The 17,733-nt window shown below is 37.5% G+C and overlaps 1 protein-coding gene across 1 annotated transcript in view; it reads right to left on the bottom strand.

Moving 5' to 3' along the window:
• Positions 1–17,733, bottom strand: part of PPP1R9A (protein phosphatase 1 regulatory subunit 9A) — a 271,034-nt gene that overhangs the window by 105,473 nt on the left and 147,828 nt on the right. The window contains 2 exon segments of the mRNA XM_053655080.1: positions 11,602–11,722; positions 17,333–17,465. Of these exon segments, the coding sequence (XP_053511055.1) occupies positions 11,602–11,722; positions 17,333–17,465 (254 nt within the window).

The following is a 17,733-nucleotide window of genomic DNA, read 5'->3' as shown; positions in this document are numbered from 1 at the left end:
AAGCCAGGCAGTGAAAGACAAATACCATATGATCTCACCTGTAAGTGGAACCTAGTAGACAAAACAAATGAGTAAGCAAAACATAACCAGAAGCATTGAAATTAAGAACAAACTGACAGTGATGAGAGGGGTAAGGGGAGGGGAACAAGGAGGGAAAGAAGGGGAAAGGGGAAGGGGCAAAGGAACATGAATAGAGAGCTCAGGGGCACGGACAGTGGGGGGACATTGACTGTGGGATTGGGGGAACAGGGTTGGGGTGAACAATGGGGAAAAAGGCAGGACAACTGTAACTGAACAACAATAATTTTTTTAAAAAGAAAAGAAATCTTTTCCTACCTCAAGATTATAAAATTATTCTATATTTTCTTCAAGAGAAAGAAAATATTTTCAACATTTTGTTTTTCTACATTTAAGTAGTAATCCACCTAGAAATTCTTTATTTTAATATATTAGCAATATATTTTTATTCTTTCCAAGTGTATAAACAATTGGCTTAACAACATTTAACAAAGAGTCCACATCCTACTCTGCTGATTTGTGATGGTCTTCAACATGCTTTGGGTTGTTTATCAGTTTCTACCTGTCTGGCTGTCCATCTCTGCATACCACGTTGTTTCATAATTAGTTTTGACATTTCATAGGGCAACTTCCTTCACCTATCATGGCCTTCAAAAAATTTTGAGCTATTTTTGAGCTTCTCTTCATAATTAGTTTGGATTTACATGCCAAGTTTTATAAAAATACTTGTTGGTGTTTTAATAAATTACACTGATTTTTAAGATTAGTTTATGGAAAACTGATACCTTTATCATATTGACTCTTTCCATAGATGAAAATTGAGTACTATGGTAATTACCCTGGACAAGTGTCTATATCGTGTTGTGCCATGTGTTTAGCAAGATTATTTAAAGTTTAGAAATATAAATCAAAGGAGGGCACCCTTCTTTTCAATGCCATGTAGGTACATTATTTAATAGGCCCACTCAAGGATACTTTGGGAAATGTATTTTAATTGATGCACTACTTAAACTTGATTAAAAGTCCTGCATAGATTGAAGCTGCATGTTAATTTGTAGATCTTTGTCCTGAAAAAAATTCAGACACTTTTCTTCTATTAGAAAAGATAATCTCATAGGCCATACTTTATTTCTCTGAAGAATATTAATCAGTTTTGCATCAAACTTGCCGTTATTCTAATATTACTTTATTGACTTGCCTTTAAATGCTACTCCTAAAATGTTCTTTAAACTACACTTAACATTTCACTGATTCTCTTAATTAGTGAGTTGAATAAAGTCTGGTACATGTTCATTTTACATTTATGAATGTCATCCTTATTTTAACTCTTTGATTATTAGCCTATAATAATTTGAAGACTCCACCAAGATTCCAGAGTAGATTCACAAGGCCATTCCAGCCGTACGACCACAGAAATGTGCTTCATGGATTGTTTAAGACCAGCCACATCTTCGGTTGGTCTCCAGAGTGATTCTTAAGCAGCAACAGAATTTTATCTTGGCTATCACGATTCTTGTTCTAATTTAGTACTTTTGATTTTTTTTTTACTGGTTCTTGGCCAGTTTAGTTCTGAATCTAGTTTGTACTAGATAACAACAATGATAAATAGTTCCCCCCTGTGAGCAGCAATGAGCGGGAATGTAATTTTACAATCTCACCATTCGAGAACTCTATTGGGATTATAGAGCTCCATTATCATTACCTATTATGTGAGAGATGATAAAAAATGGAGCCTTATTATCCTTTAATTTCTTTGTCTATTTGTGAGCTCAAAGTATTCCATTAAAAAATTTCCTGGGCACTAGAAAGGAAAATAGCCCTTTGAAATCTTGACCAGTGAGGTTTTGTGGTTCTTTGGTCATTTAACCTGTTTCTGGGGCCGCAGAAATGAAGCTCCAAACTCTGTAGTGGCTGTAGTCGGCAGAAGCCATTGTTTCACCATCTGCATATGAAGTTATGTTCCTCACTTAGAAGGTATCTAATGATGAAGTGATAATCTAATCAGTTCATGGAGAATACTAAGCACTTTAATGAATCTTATATTTTAGTAGCTAATGAAAACTTTAAATATGCTACACACTTAAGAAAAAAATCCTTCTAAAAACTCTGCTAGAAGCTCAGAAATATCTTTTATAAGAGCCCAAGTTCACATAATAAAAGTGAGTCTTTGGACAAATAAGAGTAATAATTTTGGTTTAAAATACACAGCTTAATACATGGTTTTCAAGATACTTAGTTTTCTCCAAAACCTTAGTCATAAAACACAGCTTTTAATATTGTATATGATAAGCACTGTAAAATTTCTGTTGAAAAACAGAAGCTCAAAATCATGTGTACTAATTCCCCCTGTCCATTACATTTTTTTTTTGATAAAATGTCTTTTTTGGCTTTGGCTTAGAGATCATAGATCCTGAATCCAAAACATTTGGTCCAGTTATTTTATGGTTCTGCACATATGTGTCTCTAATAAAGAAGAAGTTGTATTGCATTACAGTTGTAATGCTTCATTCAGTCTAAAGGAAAACCTTTTAAAGCATTTCCACAGTCACTATCATCAAGTGTCAAATTAGCATGTGCTGACTTGGGAGAATATATTAAAGTTACAAATGTAAGTCATGTTCAAGGTTGAAAATTTGGAAATTGTGGAAATACATAAAAAAGAAAACAAAAACCTCATGTAATCTAACCACCTAGAGTTGACTACTGTAAGGATTATGCTGGTGAATTTTTTTCTTACTTAACAAAAGTAGCATTATTTGAATATATGATTCTGTGGGGTTTTATACTTTTATTCATCAAGAAATATTTGTTGAGTGCTTAGATATGTCAGGCAATGTGTTATGCTCTTTACTATTTATTTTTAGACCTTATTCTATGTTTTAAATGTTTATTGTATCTTTATCTTATTGAATCCTGCTAACATCCCTGATTATGTATATTATTAGTAGTTCTGTTTTACATACAAGGAAGCTTTTGGCTCCTCTGATGTAGTCATGTCAAATCAGTGGCAGAGCCTGGCTGCAAACCTGGGATATCTGAGTCCAGAGACTATTCTTAACTAATATATTACATCATCAAATAATTTTCCATAACAGACATTGAATATATGTTATGCTGTAGTTTTATATATATATAAACCACTCACATATTGTTATACCAGTATGTTGATTCAAGGTGTTGATCAAGTTAGCATTTTTATATGAAAATCATTGTGAATATTTCTAATTATTTCTTTGAATTATGTCTTAGAAGTGAAATTACCTAGTCGAAGTGCATAGAAAGGTTGTTCAATTTGTAAGCCCCCAGTAGTGTTGAAAAGTAGTCTATGGCACCTTCATTAAAACTGAATATTCTGTTGTAAAATATTTTAACAATTTGCTAAGTAAATTTTAATTTCTTGTCTTTGAACCTTTTAAGGTGTTTACTAAACAACTGTATTTCTTTATTTTTTTTGTAAATTATTTTCAGCTTGCTTTTTTCCTGTTATATTTTTTACAACTATGTTATCATCTATGTTTTAGGTCAATATCCACGAGTATGTGGCCCATTCCAACTGTCTTCAGCGCTCAACTACACAGACCTTTCTCCTCTCCTCCCCCAGTCTAATAACAAAGACAATAAAGTATAAGGGACAGAATCAAAGTGCAGCTCTATACTTAAACATGGTAGAATTCTGTGTTTAATTTCTACTCTTAATTTTCTTCACACTTATTGCTTTGAAATGTGTGCACCTACTTTTTAAGACATCCCATAAGTTTTTCTTAAACCTAATCTTCTTGAGCTTTTCAGTCTATTATTATTGTTGATTTCTAGTAAGGGACTCACCCAGAGCAACTTCCAGACCTGCAAGCTCCATTCATGGTAAGTGCCCTATTTATATGGCACACCATTTTTAATCTTTTATGTGGGATTTTTACTGTACTTTTTTTTATGTTTCGGATACACAGATACCATTGTGTTACAACTGCCTACAGTAGTCAGTACAATCACATGCTACATGGGCTTTTAGCCTAGGAACAGTAGGCTGTACCATACAGCCTAAGTGTCGCAGGCTACGCCACCCACGGGTGTTCAAGTGCACTTCAGGATGTTCACACAATGACAGAATCACCTAATGATGCATTTCTCAGAATATATCTCAGTAGTTAAGCGGCATATGACTATATATACAACTCTGGTTATGTTAAAATGTTACAAAGTTACTGTAACTTTGCATTATATTTTTTGTAAAAATGTGTTCATCCTTGCACTTTAAGAAGTAAAAATAATGGCCCCGGCTGGGTGGCTCAATTGGTTGGAGTGTCTTCCCATACACCAGGTCACAGGTTTGATTCCTAGTCAGGGAACATACTTAGGTTGCAGGTTCAATCCCCAGCTGGGGCACTTACAGGAGACAACCAACTGATGTTTCTCACATCAATGTTTCTCTCCCTCCCTCTCTCCCTTCCTCCTTCCCTCCCTCTCTAGGTCAATAAACATATCCTCAGGTGAGGATTAAAAAAATTCTTAAAAAACTAGAAGTAAAAATAGTGTGTGTGGTTATGAAAATGATATGTGCTAGTCTCCTAAGTTGATTCTGTGTGATAAGCAATTATTATTAAATTCCTGTCTGCCAGTTGTTAAATAGAAGTTAATTAAGTAGGCCACAAGTTCAATTTATATGCATAACTGAGACTATGCTAAAAGCAATAGTGACAGGAAAAAATAACTGTGAAGATAAACTAATCTGGGGGGAATGGGAGGGAGGTGGGGAGCACGGGGGTGTGGGCTGGGATGGGAGTAAAAGACAGAAAACTGTACTTGAACCATAATTAAATAAATTTTTAAAAAAGATAAGCTAATAAAATGAACTTTTGTTTTTCCAGAAAACGGGTAGTAGTTTAGCACTAAAGCAAAGTGTCCGCCAGTTCTAGAATACGAACGAACACACTGAGGACCAAGACTTGAGTGTGTAAGTTATGTTGAGGAAAGTCTGAGGAAGTGATCTTTATTTGCTTGAATTTCTTTTCCTGAGAGAGGATAACTTTTAGATGCAACCTTACAGAACAGAAAGTCTCAAATCTTGGCTCATAATTAGAAACACAGAAAGGACGAGGGTAAACCTGGCAGTGAAAATTAAATGGATAGCTCTCTGCATCAGACCAACCCAGAGGATGAAGAATGCATATAATCTGGATTTTCCAAATACTTTCCAGTATAGCAGAGAAAATGGCCTGCTTTCCCCGGGAAGCACTGCCTCCTGGAATGGAACTCGTGGGAATGCACCTGGCTAATCTGTGAAGGCGTCGGGTGCTGGCCATCTCCGCAGTAGTCCCAGGTGCTACAAACACCTGTCCCACTTCGGCCACAGGCTGGAGTCCCCGACACCCTTCACCTCCGAATCTGCTAGCCAGTACCAATGTGGGGGGGAGGGGGGCTAACAAAACTACATAAACTGGATTATTTTAGGCTTTGTATAATGTTTTGAGCAGTTATTATCAACATGATGTATTGGACAAAGAGAAACAAAAACAAAAACAAAAAATCTACCTCACGGGGCTTACGTAAACAAAGCAACCAACAACCAATGAAAGGGAGGGCAGCTGGAACAACATTCATGAACTTTGGTCAATGGAGTCTTCCCAAAATGCTAGACAGTGAAGTTCTAAGTGTGTATGAATATACCGAGGGCTGAACAAACACAGTGTCTGATTAGAAGAGTGGCACAAGAGTGTGTACACAGAGAGGAGCCATGGAATGGAGGCGGCGGTTTCCACGCAGGGCTGCCCCAGGCCTGAGGGCGCCTCTGGAGCGCAGATGGGTCCCGCAGGAGGGGCGTGTGCTGCAGGGCGAGCACGAGAACGGGGCTCTTCACCCGTTTCATATGCTGGTGTTACGCAAAAGATGTCACCCAAAAAACAGCTCAGAGTATTTGAAAACCAACAGTTGAGTGAGGATAAATTTACACAGCACCTTCATTTCCCATTTGCTCTTTTCCACCCAAACCTGAAAAGAATGATGCAAACTAATGACCTACAAAAGGCTGAGCAGCAAGCACAGGAGACAGAAACAAAGCGGGTCCCCCGTGTAGGTGTAACCGGCCTCTGTAGCGCAGTTGTTACTATCTTTGTCAGTTATCATCCACGTAATTTATTCTATCAGGATTTTCAATGATATTATCATAAAAGTCACCTTGTTTTATAGAGGCATTAAAAAGGACTGGAGAATTAATTAGTGTGCTAAAGTGTCCTGTGTGCACAATCATAAAATTTATGGCAGCAAAATGCTGTAATATTTCTAATGTTTCTAATGTTGTAATGTTTCATAATATTAATACATTTAATATTATTTTACTATCAAATTAGAACTAAAACAGAAGGTGGAAATAGTTATCTTGTCACTCAGCTAAGTTTACAAGTTACCTGTAAGAGGCAGGGTTGCACAAAAAGAGGAAACAAGAAGGAGGAGGGAAGAAGGGAGGAAGGAGAAAAGAGAAGGAAAATAAAAAGAAAATGTTAGGCCCAAGTAAATGTTTTGGAAGTGACTGAAGCCCAAGTATCGCTCATTCAACAAAAATTTACCAAGCACCCTCTATGTTTCTAGCATCTCACGAAAGGGAACTCACACCTGAAAAGCTCGACAAAAGAAGACTTAGAAAGTAAGACATACTCTCAAAGATGAAGGACTCAAACTTGGTAACTGCACTGGATGACTTAGGAGGTAAAAATTCATGGCAAGTAGCTCAAAGTACTTAAAATGTAGCAATAGCTGGAGATGTTTGTAAGGCGTGAAAGCAATCCCAGTGGAAAAGGTTTCTTGGGTTGGTGGGGAGGCAGGAGAAAAGGTTTTTCTATATAGGTCTGTTTTTTAACCCCTGAAAATAGTGTCACCAAATCTGAAATTAAATTGAAATAGTTTTCACAAGTAACAAAAAGTTATTACGAAACTAAAGCAAGCTAAAAAGGTATAATACAGACTCTTATCCTTTTAAAGCTAAAAGGAACTGTACAGAACATCTAATTCAGCACTTAAATTTTGTCTACAACTGAGTTCTAAAAAGTAACTTTTCTGAGGCCCCACGGTAATAACTTTATAGTTTTTAGTTCTAGTTTTAAAAATGTACACAAGGATTACTTATTTTTTATAAAATATAAAATATTCCATACTAGCTGAAATCTCCCCCTCCCCCCCAAAGAAAATCAGACTGGCGTCATTCAACACATTGGTTTGTATTAATTCTTAGTTGAAAGAGAAAGAGAGAGAAAGGTAGGTTGGGAAAGGTCCATAAATAGAAAACCTATCCACACCAGAATGACAACATACTAACCATAATGCTTTGTAAATTATGGACCTTAATATAATATTTTTCTATATCAATAAGCACATACAGCATAATTTTTTAAATTACTGACTGGAGGAAGCAACTAACTTTTGTAATTTTTGTAATTTTTTATACTGATATCTTTTAAATAGTAAACATTTAAATACTGTGCAAATGAACACAGAAATAATATAAAAACATGAACACTGCCACAGGTTTAATGATGACACCACTTATTTTCATATTATATCCTAAATTTCCATATGCATATAAAATAAAAGGTAGACTGAAAGATCTCTAAAATTCCTCTGACCTCCAAAATTGTAACATATTAGACATATTTTATATATTTTTCTCTAGTTTTTCATAAGACTTCCTATAACTATTTATTTTCTTAGTAACTTTCAAGTTTATTTTTACTTCATTGAAGAACAGTTTAACAAACTGCACTATAAAAGGTTTCTTATTCACATAAGCTTATTTAATACTTATAACAATGTAAGTAACATGAAAATTAAGGCATCTGTTCAATATCCCATAGCTGTGAGTAGAGAGAACGGAATTAAGACTCATGGGCGCACAGCCCCAAAGATTCTGCTCCTCTCATTACATCAAGCCGCCTTTCTTAATGCAGTCACCAAGGCACTCAGTAAGCGTCTATTACAACAACAGGATGACTGCACAGGGAAACATTCACTGAAAAGGACTGAGGACATGCACACACGGGTGAAAATACAAAAACTATGCAGGAGAACAAATCAATAAATAGGCTAATAGAAAACAAACCCAATTTCTAAAGTGAGGGATGAAAAATGGATATGAGTTTAGAACAAAAAGGAACTAGATGAGGGCCAAATGCAAACTTTTCTACCTTTTTGCTTTTAATCAGTTTGTATTTTGGTTTGGCTTTGTGGTCCATTTATTTAAGAGGGATTGTTCATAATAATTTAGTATTGGTTTTTTTTTCTTTTCTTTTTCTTTTTATTTATTTAAATATATTTTATTGATTATGCCATTACAGTTGTTCTATTCCCCCCTTCATTCCCCTCCACCCTGCACACCCCCTCCCCCACCATTGCCCCCCTTTAGTTTATGACCATGTGTCTCAAGTTCTTTAGATTCTATATTTCCCATACTACTCTTGCCCTCCCCCCTATTTTCTATCTACCATCTGTGCTACTTATTTTCTGTACCTTCTCCCCCCTTCTCCTTCTCCTACTCCCCTGTTGCTAACCCTCCATGTGATCTTCTTTTCTATGGTTCTGCTCCTGATCTAGCTGTCCTGTTAGTTTGCTTTTCTTTTAGGTGTGGTTCTTAATAACTGTGAGTTTGCTGTCCTTTCACTGTTCATCTTTTTTATCTTCTTTTTCTTAGGTAAGTCCCTTTAACATTTCATATAATAAGGGCTTGGTGATGATGAACTTCTTGAATTTGATCTTATCTGAGAAGCACTTTATCTGTCCTTCCATTCTAAATGACAGCTTTGCTGGATAGAGCAATCTTGGATGTAGGTCTTTGGATTTCATGACTTGGAATACTTCTGTCCAGCCCCTTCTTGCCTGTAAGGTCTGTTTTGAGAAATCTGCTGACAGTCTGATGGGAGCTCCTTTGTAGGTGACTGTCCCCTTACCTCTTGCTGCTTCTAGAATTCTCTCCTTCATTTTAACCTTGGTTAATGTAATGATGATGTGCCTCGGTGTGTTCCTTCTTGGGTCCAACTTCTTTGGGACTCTGTGAGCTTCCTGGATTTTCTGGAAGTCTATTTCCTTTGCCAGATTGGGGAAATTCTCCTTTATTATTTGTTCAAATAAGTTTTCCACTGGTGGCTGTTCTTTTCCCCCTTCTGGTACCCCTATAATTCGGATGTTGGAACGTTTAAAGATGTCCTGGAGGTTCCTAAAACTTTCCTCATTTTTTTGAATCCTTGTTTCTTCATCCTTTTCTGTTTGGTCATTTTTTTCCTCCTTCTGGTCCACTCCTTTGATTTGAGTCCCAGTTTCCTTTCCATCACTATTGGTTTCCTGTGCATTTCCCTTCATTTCAATTAGTTTAGCCTTCATATGTTCCTCTAATTTGTGACTAAAATCAACCAGTTCTGTGAGCATCCTGATCACCGGTGTTTTGAACTGTGCATCTGAAAGTTTGGCTATTTCTTCTTTGCTTAGATTTATTGGCTCTGGGGCTCTGAGTTGTTCTTGAGCCATGTTTTGATTTGTTCGCGCCTGTTACGTATGAGGAGGTGTTCACCAGGGTGGGGCCACCCAGGTCTCTGGTTTGTGACGCTGTATGTGGGGGTGGGCTCAAAGGGGGGCAGTAGTGGTCCCCTCCGCCGCTTCCCACCACTGGGTCCTGCATGGTCTGTCTCACTGCTCGCTCCTTCACCGGTTTATCTGTGTGCGAATATGTGACCACAGTCAGCCCTCAGTGGGTCCACCCACTACTCCACACCTGGGATCCGCCCACGGCTGCTGGCACACCTGGGTCGCGTGCCCAGGTTGGTCTGGTGGATCTTTCCTGCCCGACCCTGCTCTGCTGCTGGCTCTGCCCCTCTTACCAGTTTGGCTGAAGGGTTCGTTGTTGTCAGACTTCTGTATAGTTCAATTTTCTGTGCTTTGGCTGTGTTTTTGTTGCTAAAACCTTGTTGTTTTTAAACTTGGTTGTGCGAGAAGGCGCAGTGCTTCCACCTATGCCTCCATCTTGGTGAAGTCCCTCTTTTCTTTTTAAATCTTCACCAGTAAATCAAAGCTCAACGATTTGGCCTCTGGGAAGACTTCCTCCATTGTTGTCAGACACAGTCAAGGGCCCTCTTTCATGATCGGTTTGATCTGCACTCTGGCTCTGTTTACCATTAGTTTTCCAGACTCTACCCTCCTCTTCTGTGTTGGCTTTGTTCTCCTCATAATAATTCAGTGTTGTTTGAATACTAATAATAAGAATGATTTCCTGTTACTTTAGAATGACTTTTAAATGTTTATGAAACTTAAAGAGAAATAATGTTACAAACACATTTAGCTCACTTGAAAAAAAGGTTCTAAATTAATAATGAAAAATATTTCCTATGACTATTATATAATTCATTGATGTGGCAAAGAGGTGTTTTTTTTTTTAACTATTCTGAATGGAAGAAGACTGTTAATGAATTACTTTTAAATACAAGATACTAATAACCCACTTTCTTTGACTTAAGTGTGATTCAGTCAGCTGAATATTCATTCAAAAGACTGACATCCAACCTTCTCTGCCCAGGTGCTATGGCAAGTCAATTAACGCTGCTGACTGACTGTGGTCCCTAACCTCGTGGAAAGAGATGATACCGAAGGTGTGGTCTCCTGTGCAAAGAAATCAATTTAGTTCCCAATGGGAATTATCTGCATATATCTACATGTGTTTTTAGTATCTCAAAGGAATTAATGTTACTGTGGGTCTCAGTAGAGATTCACAAATGATTTTCAACATGCTTTATTATTTCTTAAGAAGATGTTAAGTGATATACACTTAAGCCTTGAAAAAAGTCAAAGCCAGGTATTTGCATTCCAAGAAAAGTAAAATGATATTTCTTGGAATTTGGCACTCATAGCTTTGGGTCTACTTTTATTTTTATTGCCAGCCTTCTGCTTCAGCCCCCACGTGACGCATCTGTAGCCTAGTGTGAGGTTTAATCAAAACCTAGAGGTACTTGTTGCTTGAGGTGATGAAGGCTGAGACACGAAAAAATGACCCTCTGACACTCGGGTGTGTACCCGCATTACCCAAGGTGGATGTTTAAGAAAAGACTGCCAGCCCCCGCTCCTAATGAGTTTAATTCCACAGGTTTACGTGGCACTCAGGAATCTGTGTTTTCAGACAGAACACATTTTGGCAAACACTGACCTCCCCCCACTGATTACCATCATCACAGAACTGAGTTCTTATTTTGTCTGCTGTTTCTCAAAAGTGCCAGAACTATTGATAATTGTTTTGATATTCTGATGTAAAACTATATGCTGATCTCCACAGCATATGTTCTAAATTAATATATACACCCATCCTTCTTTCCACTTCCTACTAGATAAATAGATAAGTGGAGAGATACAAAGTTAGACATAGAAAATAGATCTATCCACCCATTTTCATCAGGGAGTCTGCCTACAAAGTGGAAAGCAATTCAAGTGATTCAACATTTTCTGCCTATGAGAAATACTCTAAAATTCTGTACTAAAATATCAAAAGAAAAAAGCTACCACTGAGAGAAATCCCTGGACAGTCCCCTGGACTTTAGTTATCAGTAACAGTAGTTGGCTTACCTGCCATCCCGCTGAGCAGCACCACCTTCTGTTACTGTCTTGACAAATATTCCCAGCTTTTCAAGTCCAGCATCTGCTCCAACACCCATTCCAATAATACTTATGCCAAGTCCATCCTCATCTACAGAAAAGGAGGAAAAATACAATGGTAAGCATTACACCGGGCTGCAATGGGCTGGTGAGCCCTTTACCGCGATTTTGCTCTTTGTGGACTATCACATAGTCCACAGCGTATACACTTGCCTGGGCAGAAATTTTTTCTATGCTGGGAGCACAGGTATCAAATAAGAACCCTCCAAAAACCTCAGAGTTCAGTGTCATCTTATTGCTGCAGTTGGCTAGGTAAGTGATCCTGAGAAAAGGTAATAATCTGAATAGTATGTAATCAATCTGCCTTAAAAACATGGCCTCTCTAAGCAATATAATATTTTAAGTACAAAAGCATACATAGTTAAATACATATATATCCTTTTGTTTGTTTGTTTTGGGAAGGTAATAGAATTCTTGAGTCATACCTTTTTTCTTAAGAAAAGAATATACTTTTGTCTTTTAGTCACTTGAAGGCTTGTCTGATTTTACTTCCATTAGTTACTCAATTTTTTTTGCCCCGTTTTCACAAATAATTTTCTGAGGTTCAGTAATTTTATAGTGATATAACTCTAGGTTGATTGTTCTGGCTCAACTATCCCTGGCTGAGCCATATATATTATTTTAAATAAATGTGATCATAATATATTTAGAATTTCCCCTATATGTATGTGGTCTTTTTTATTTGTTCTATATTCCTATTCATGTTCCTAAGATGGTAAGTGTCTTTTAGTATTTATTCTGTCCTTCTATAAGGATATAATATCAAAAACTATGGTACACATATGGCTTGCTTTTCTTTCCTAATTGCTTTACACAAATAAGGTCATATGATACCTAGTTCTCTCTTCAGCTTACTTTGCTAATTCAGTAATACCTCATGGGTATCAATTTACATAGCTTTAAATCACTTCTGATGATTGCGTAGTATTTCATGGTGAGATGGTATCGTAACATATGCAATCATTTCTCTTCTGACAGGCATTCATGTTTTCTTTTTTTTTTTTCATTTTATTAGCCCCATGAATGATACTGACAAACACCTTGTTGCTTTTTAATTTTTTTAAAACTATTTTATTGGTGTTCAAGTACAGTTGTCTGCATTTCCCCTCCACCACCCCCCCAAACATGTTGTTTTTAATTCACTTACAAATTATGTGTTTCTGCATATTGCCATTTGTCCTTTCTATGAACATATATGGTGTATTTTCACATCAATGAACTAAATGATACACTATCTTGCTTTCCACATTTTCTGGTTAACATTCAAAGACATGTTCTGAAAGCCTCAAAGACTTTGTAATGATGCTATAGTGGCTGCATAAAAAATAGATACTAGCTCATCAACAGTGGTGGGCTATTAAAGGGAACCTGGCTCATGTACTCAAGAGAAGGCTGGATGCTTTTAAGAGACTTTTGAACAATAACCTTTGACTTAGTAAGTATTCTTAATTAGTAATCTTCTGAATTGGATTCATCTCATGGATCATCACTTGTCACCAACTTCTGCTTTAAGTATTTCTAAGTACAATTCATAATCTCACCTCCTAAATAAAAATGTGTTAAAATATGTCAATTGGCCAAAGTGGGATTTATTTGCTCTGCTGTGTGCTGAAGAAGGATTTACGGAGTGTTCTCCCCCAAGAAACAGCCTGGTGTGGGCCCCGGCTGCAGGCACTTCCCCACCGGTCTGGGCACAGACAGCTCTCCAGGGTGAGAACTTGAGTGCTGACTAATGTACAAGTGGCGGCCGGAGACCTTCCTTCATTTCTTACATCTAGAATGTTGGCACACATGTATGTAACTTCTCATATTTATTTAATTCCAATTGATCATCCGGAGGCTGTTTCTTGCTAAATGTTCCTGTATTCATTGCAGTTTTAGGGTCTCTTTCAAGAATGAATTTTCTTGTGCACATGAATGTGTGGTCTGGGTTGAAGGTTCTCCCTTACTGATTTACAAGCATCAAGTTCCTTCTCTTCTACACAAGTTCTCTTATGTGTATAGAGATTAGCTGTGTGGCTGAATTCTTGCCCACATTCATAGGCTTTCTACAAAGTGTGCATTGGTTCATGTTGATGAAGGGCTCAGCGAGGACCGGAAGCCATGTTTCCATCAAATGAGCTCTTGCACTGTTCAAGAGATCACTGTAGATTCTCCCAAACTGAATAAACCCTCATAGGGTTTCTCTCCTGTATGAAATCTCTAGTATCTGTTAAACATTAGCTGAGTTCTCATTCCCATTCTTTGTATTTATAGAAGCTTTTCTTCATTATGAATAACCACATGCTGAGCCAATGTGCAGCTGTAAATAAAACTTTTCCTTTCAAAGTCAACTCTCTGTACTTTTATGCCATTCGATAGTTTCTTTATGCAAATATTTTGCATGAAAATTACGTCTTAGTTTTTAAATCCATTTGCCCTTCCTGGACTCAGGCTTTAGTAAAATTATCTCTCTTCCTCCTGTTGCCCTAACTGGAAAATTACTCAGTCTTGCAGAGCTGAAAACCTGATTGTGGGAAATATTCATTTGAGCCATCCTTCATTTCAGCGCAGAGTACCTGAAAGACATGGTGATAACTAAAAGGCAATTAAAAGAAGAGCATAATCAACCCTTCTTGGTTGAGACCGGAGGACTGCTCTCAGCCCTGTCCAGTTTTCTCTGAGATGTATCAAGCGTGGGTGGAATCCAGAGCCACATACCTGAAGGCCTCTGATTCTTGCAGCACCCTAGTCTTCCTCTGCACATACCCACCTAGGGAAGGGCATAAGGAGGGAAAGCAGCCAGGGAAAGGTGGAAAAGACTGAGGCTGTGTTATTACAAAGGATGTTATCACCATACTCTGGAGTTCAGAGCTTATTTTCTCTTTCAGGAAAGCAATTCCTGTTGGGTTAGCAGTACTCCCATTTCTAGTGATAAATTTGAGCTTGCATTAATATGAGTGTGGGCCATTAGATTTCTTCTTCACTAAATTGCCAATTTTTCTACTGAGTTCACTGTGTAACTTCACAGTGCCTTTTACTGTGGGTGGGATATGCATTCCTCATCCATTGAATTTGGGATGGGTGAAATGACTTGCTTTGGTCAATGGAACATAGAGGGAAATAACTGTGTGCAATTTGTCAGCAGATGCCTGGAGGAGAAGCATACTGAGCTTCCACATAAACTCCCGAGCGCCTGTGATCCATGAATAAAACAGCACTGTGCACTGTCGGTGGGAATGTGAATTGGTGCAGCCACTGTGGAAAACAGTATGAAGGTTCCTTGAGAAACAAAAATAATTGTACTTTATTTGGTGCTCTTCCAGTTTAATCTTTCCAGTTTAACTTTTATTATACAATATAGCATACAAACAAAAGTTTTGCAAAATCATTTATCTACAAAAGGTGCTTAAAAATATAACAACCACACATGTACTGATAAAGACACAGAACACTAGCAATACCCCAAAAGGCTACTCTGCACCCCTCCCCAATATCCAACTCTCTCCTCAGTAACCATTATCCCAAATGGTATGCCAATTGTTCCCTCCTTTTCTTAGCCGTGCCTTTTAAAACCACTTACGTGTGTATCTCTAAACAATGTAATGTTCAGTTTGTCCTCACTTTGAAATTTAAACAAATGGAATTATATTAAATGACTTGTGTGATTTGTTCACCCCACCTCTCAATTTTATATTCGTAGGAATCATACATAATGGAACTGTAGCTCCTTCATTTTACTGCTGAATAATATTTTATTGAATAGATAGGCTATAATTTACATATTCTTTTCTATCATTGAGAAATACTTGGATTGTTCTTATTCTGGGTATGACAGCCAATACCATGGCCCACAGCCCAATCCAGCTGTATATGCCATGACCTAAAAAAAAGTTTTACATGTTTATGGATAAAAAATGCAAGCAGCATTCTTACATTCTATTTAAGGTCAAATGAAAGTGTCATTTAACAGGAATGAGTAAGACATTCAACCTTCATGTCATGACTGGTATTCTTTATTTTTTTTTCATGCAACCAATTTTATGCCTACTACTATTTACATAGTTTTCGGCTCCTTTCCCCTCATTTTTGCTGATTTCAATAACTTGCTTGTCATTTCTCTCCCTCCCTACTGAAAGTTATGTGGGTGGTGGGTTCTTTAAAGTCTCCTGTGTCAGCAAATTTCCTTCTTTCCGCTCTGGGATGGATGTAGGATTCTTAGACCACCACCTCTTTCTTCTCAGTGGGATGTGAAATTGTTATGTATGTCTCCCCACTTGCAGTGTGACAAGTGACAGGTCTGATGACAGTCTAATAATATTTGCTTTTGCAAGTACCTTCACTCTTGGTTTGCCTGGATTTTGGCCTGGTACTTTGTAAGGTTTTCACTGTATGTTTGAAGATTAGGATTTCCCCCAGCTTATGCTTAAGTGTTTTTAAGCATAAAAACACTTTTTAAGTTCTTGCAACCAGTTGGCCAAGCCCTTTCAATATGGGGATCAGGTCTTCTTTGAGCTCAGAAAAAATCTATTTCTTGTCTAGTATATCTTTTATCCCCTATTTTTATTTCCCCTTCTGTTACCTATAATATGCATGTGGGGTCTCCTTCACAATTTTTCTTGGATTTTTGCTGTCATTTGAGAATTAGTTTAGGACATTTCTTATGCTTGAACTTCTACGTCAACGACAATCATCCTTTCCTCTTTAATTCTTCTACTGACATTTTTATTTTAAAAAATCAGCACAAAATTTTATATTTTTGTGTTGATTTAAAAAACAAATTAAAACAAATTTTTTAAATAAAATAAAATAAAAAAATTTAATCTTATTTTTGTTATTGTTTATTTGATTAAGAATTCCTTATTAAAGCCATACTTTAATATCCTTATTTGGTTTTCTGTTTCACTGTTTTCTTTTTTTGTTATTCAAGGCATCATCTGTTCTGCTTTTTTCCTAAAACTCTGAGGTGTGATATTCTTCTGTTCATTGGTCAGAGTCCAGTTCCCAGCTTCCCACTTACTTGACCATCAACATAACAGCCTCTGGTCCTGTGGTCCCCAGTCTCTGCAGCAGGCAGGCTGTGATCCCAGGGAGCGGATTCAAGGGGAAGCCACTCTGTTCTGGGTCTCCCTGCTCTCCTTTAGCCCTTCCCACTTCAGCAATGAAGAGGATTCCACTGCCTTCGATCCAAAACCGGAAATTTTTGAAAAGCCTCGCACTCCCCAGATCTACCACATTCGGAATCTAACCATGACCACTCTCCCTCCACCAAAAAAGCAAAACCCAAAACCCCAACCACCTACCACCTGCCCCAATTCTCACATGCAGCAGCTCCCTCTGGGCTGCCACCTGGGCAGCCCTTTGCCGCAGTGCCAACCAACCAGCTGGGCTCACTCATGCCTCCCTGCTCTTAGCCACTGTCCAGCCAACGAATGCAGATGAGTTTCAGTTAGAAGTAAAGGGTAGAGAGAATCTTTCAATCCACCATCTATATAAAACTGAGATCGACTACTTTTGAAGTTTAATTAATAAACTCCTGCACGAGAATTAAAACTCAACCCAATCCTTAAGGGGGGAAAAAGCTACACTTAGGAAAAATCAAGTCATTTCTGTATTATTGACATAGCAGTATAACATTATAAACATTGTAGAGCTCATATACCTTTCTCCAGTTCCACTGGGAAAAGATCCAGCTTTTCTACACGCTTTTCAAGTTCATACTCAGCTGACGCAGCCACTGGGTCAACCTCATCATTCCTCCTGTCGTAGTCTTCGTTGGAGTATGTGCTGAAAACCTGTAGGAAGAGACCAACGAAAAGATGACAATTAAAAAGATGGCTTTCTTAAACACAAAGAAAAATCCAAGTACACAAGCATATGTAAGTTAAAAATTTTGCATTCTGAATTTCATCTAAACAACTGCTTTGTTGTTAAAAACAATTGAGAGTTTGAGAAGAGGAAAAATGAAATGAGAATAAACACAACTTATATTTTGAGTTATTCTACCACTGTTAACAATTTGAGAGACAGCAGTAGCCACAGCACACATTTGAATAGCAACAT

This window comes from Artibeus jamaicensis, unplaced genomic scaffold, assembly GCF_021234435.1.
Source record: "Artibeus jamaicensis isolate MK-2021 breed Jamaican fruit bat unplaced genomic scaffold, CSHL_Jam_final contig_923, whole genome shotgun sequence".
NCBI lineage: Eukaryota > Metazoa > Chordata > Mammalia > Chiroptera > Phyllostomidae > Artibeus > Artibeus jamaicensis.
The sequence above is the reverse complement of the archived record's forward strand: the minus strand, read 5'-3'. Positions and strand labels throughout refer to the sequence as shown.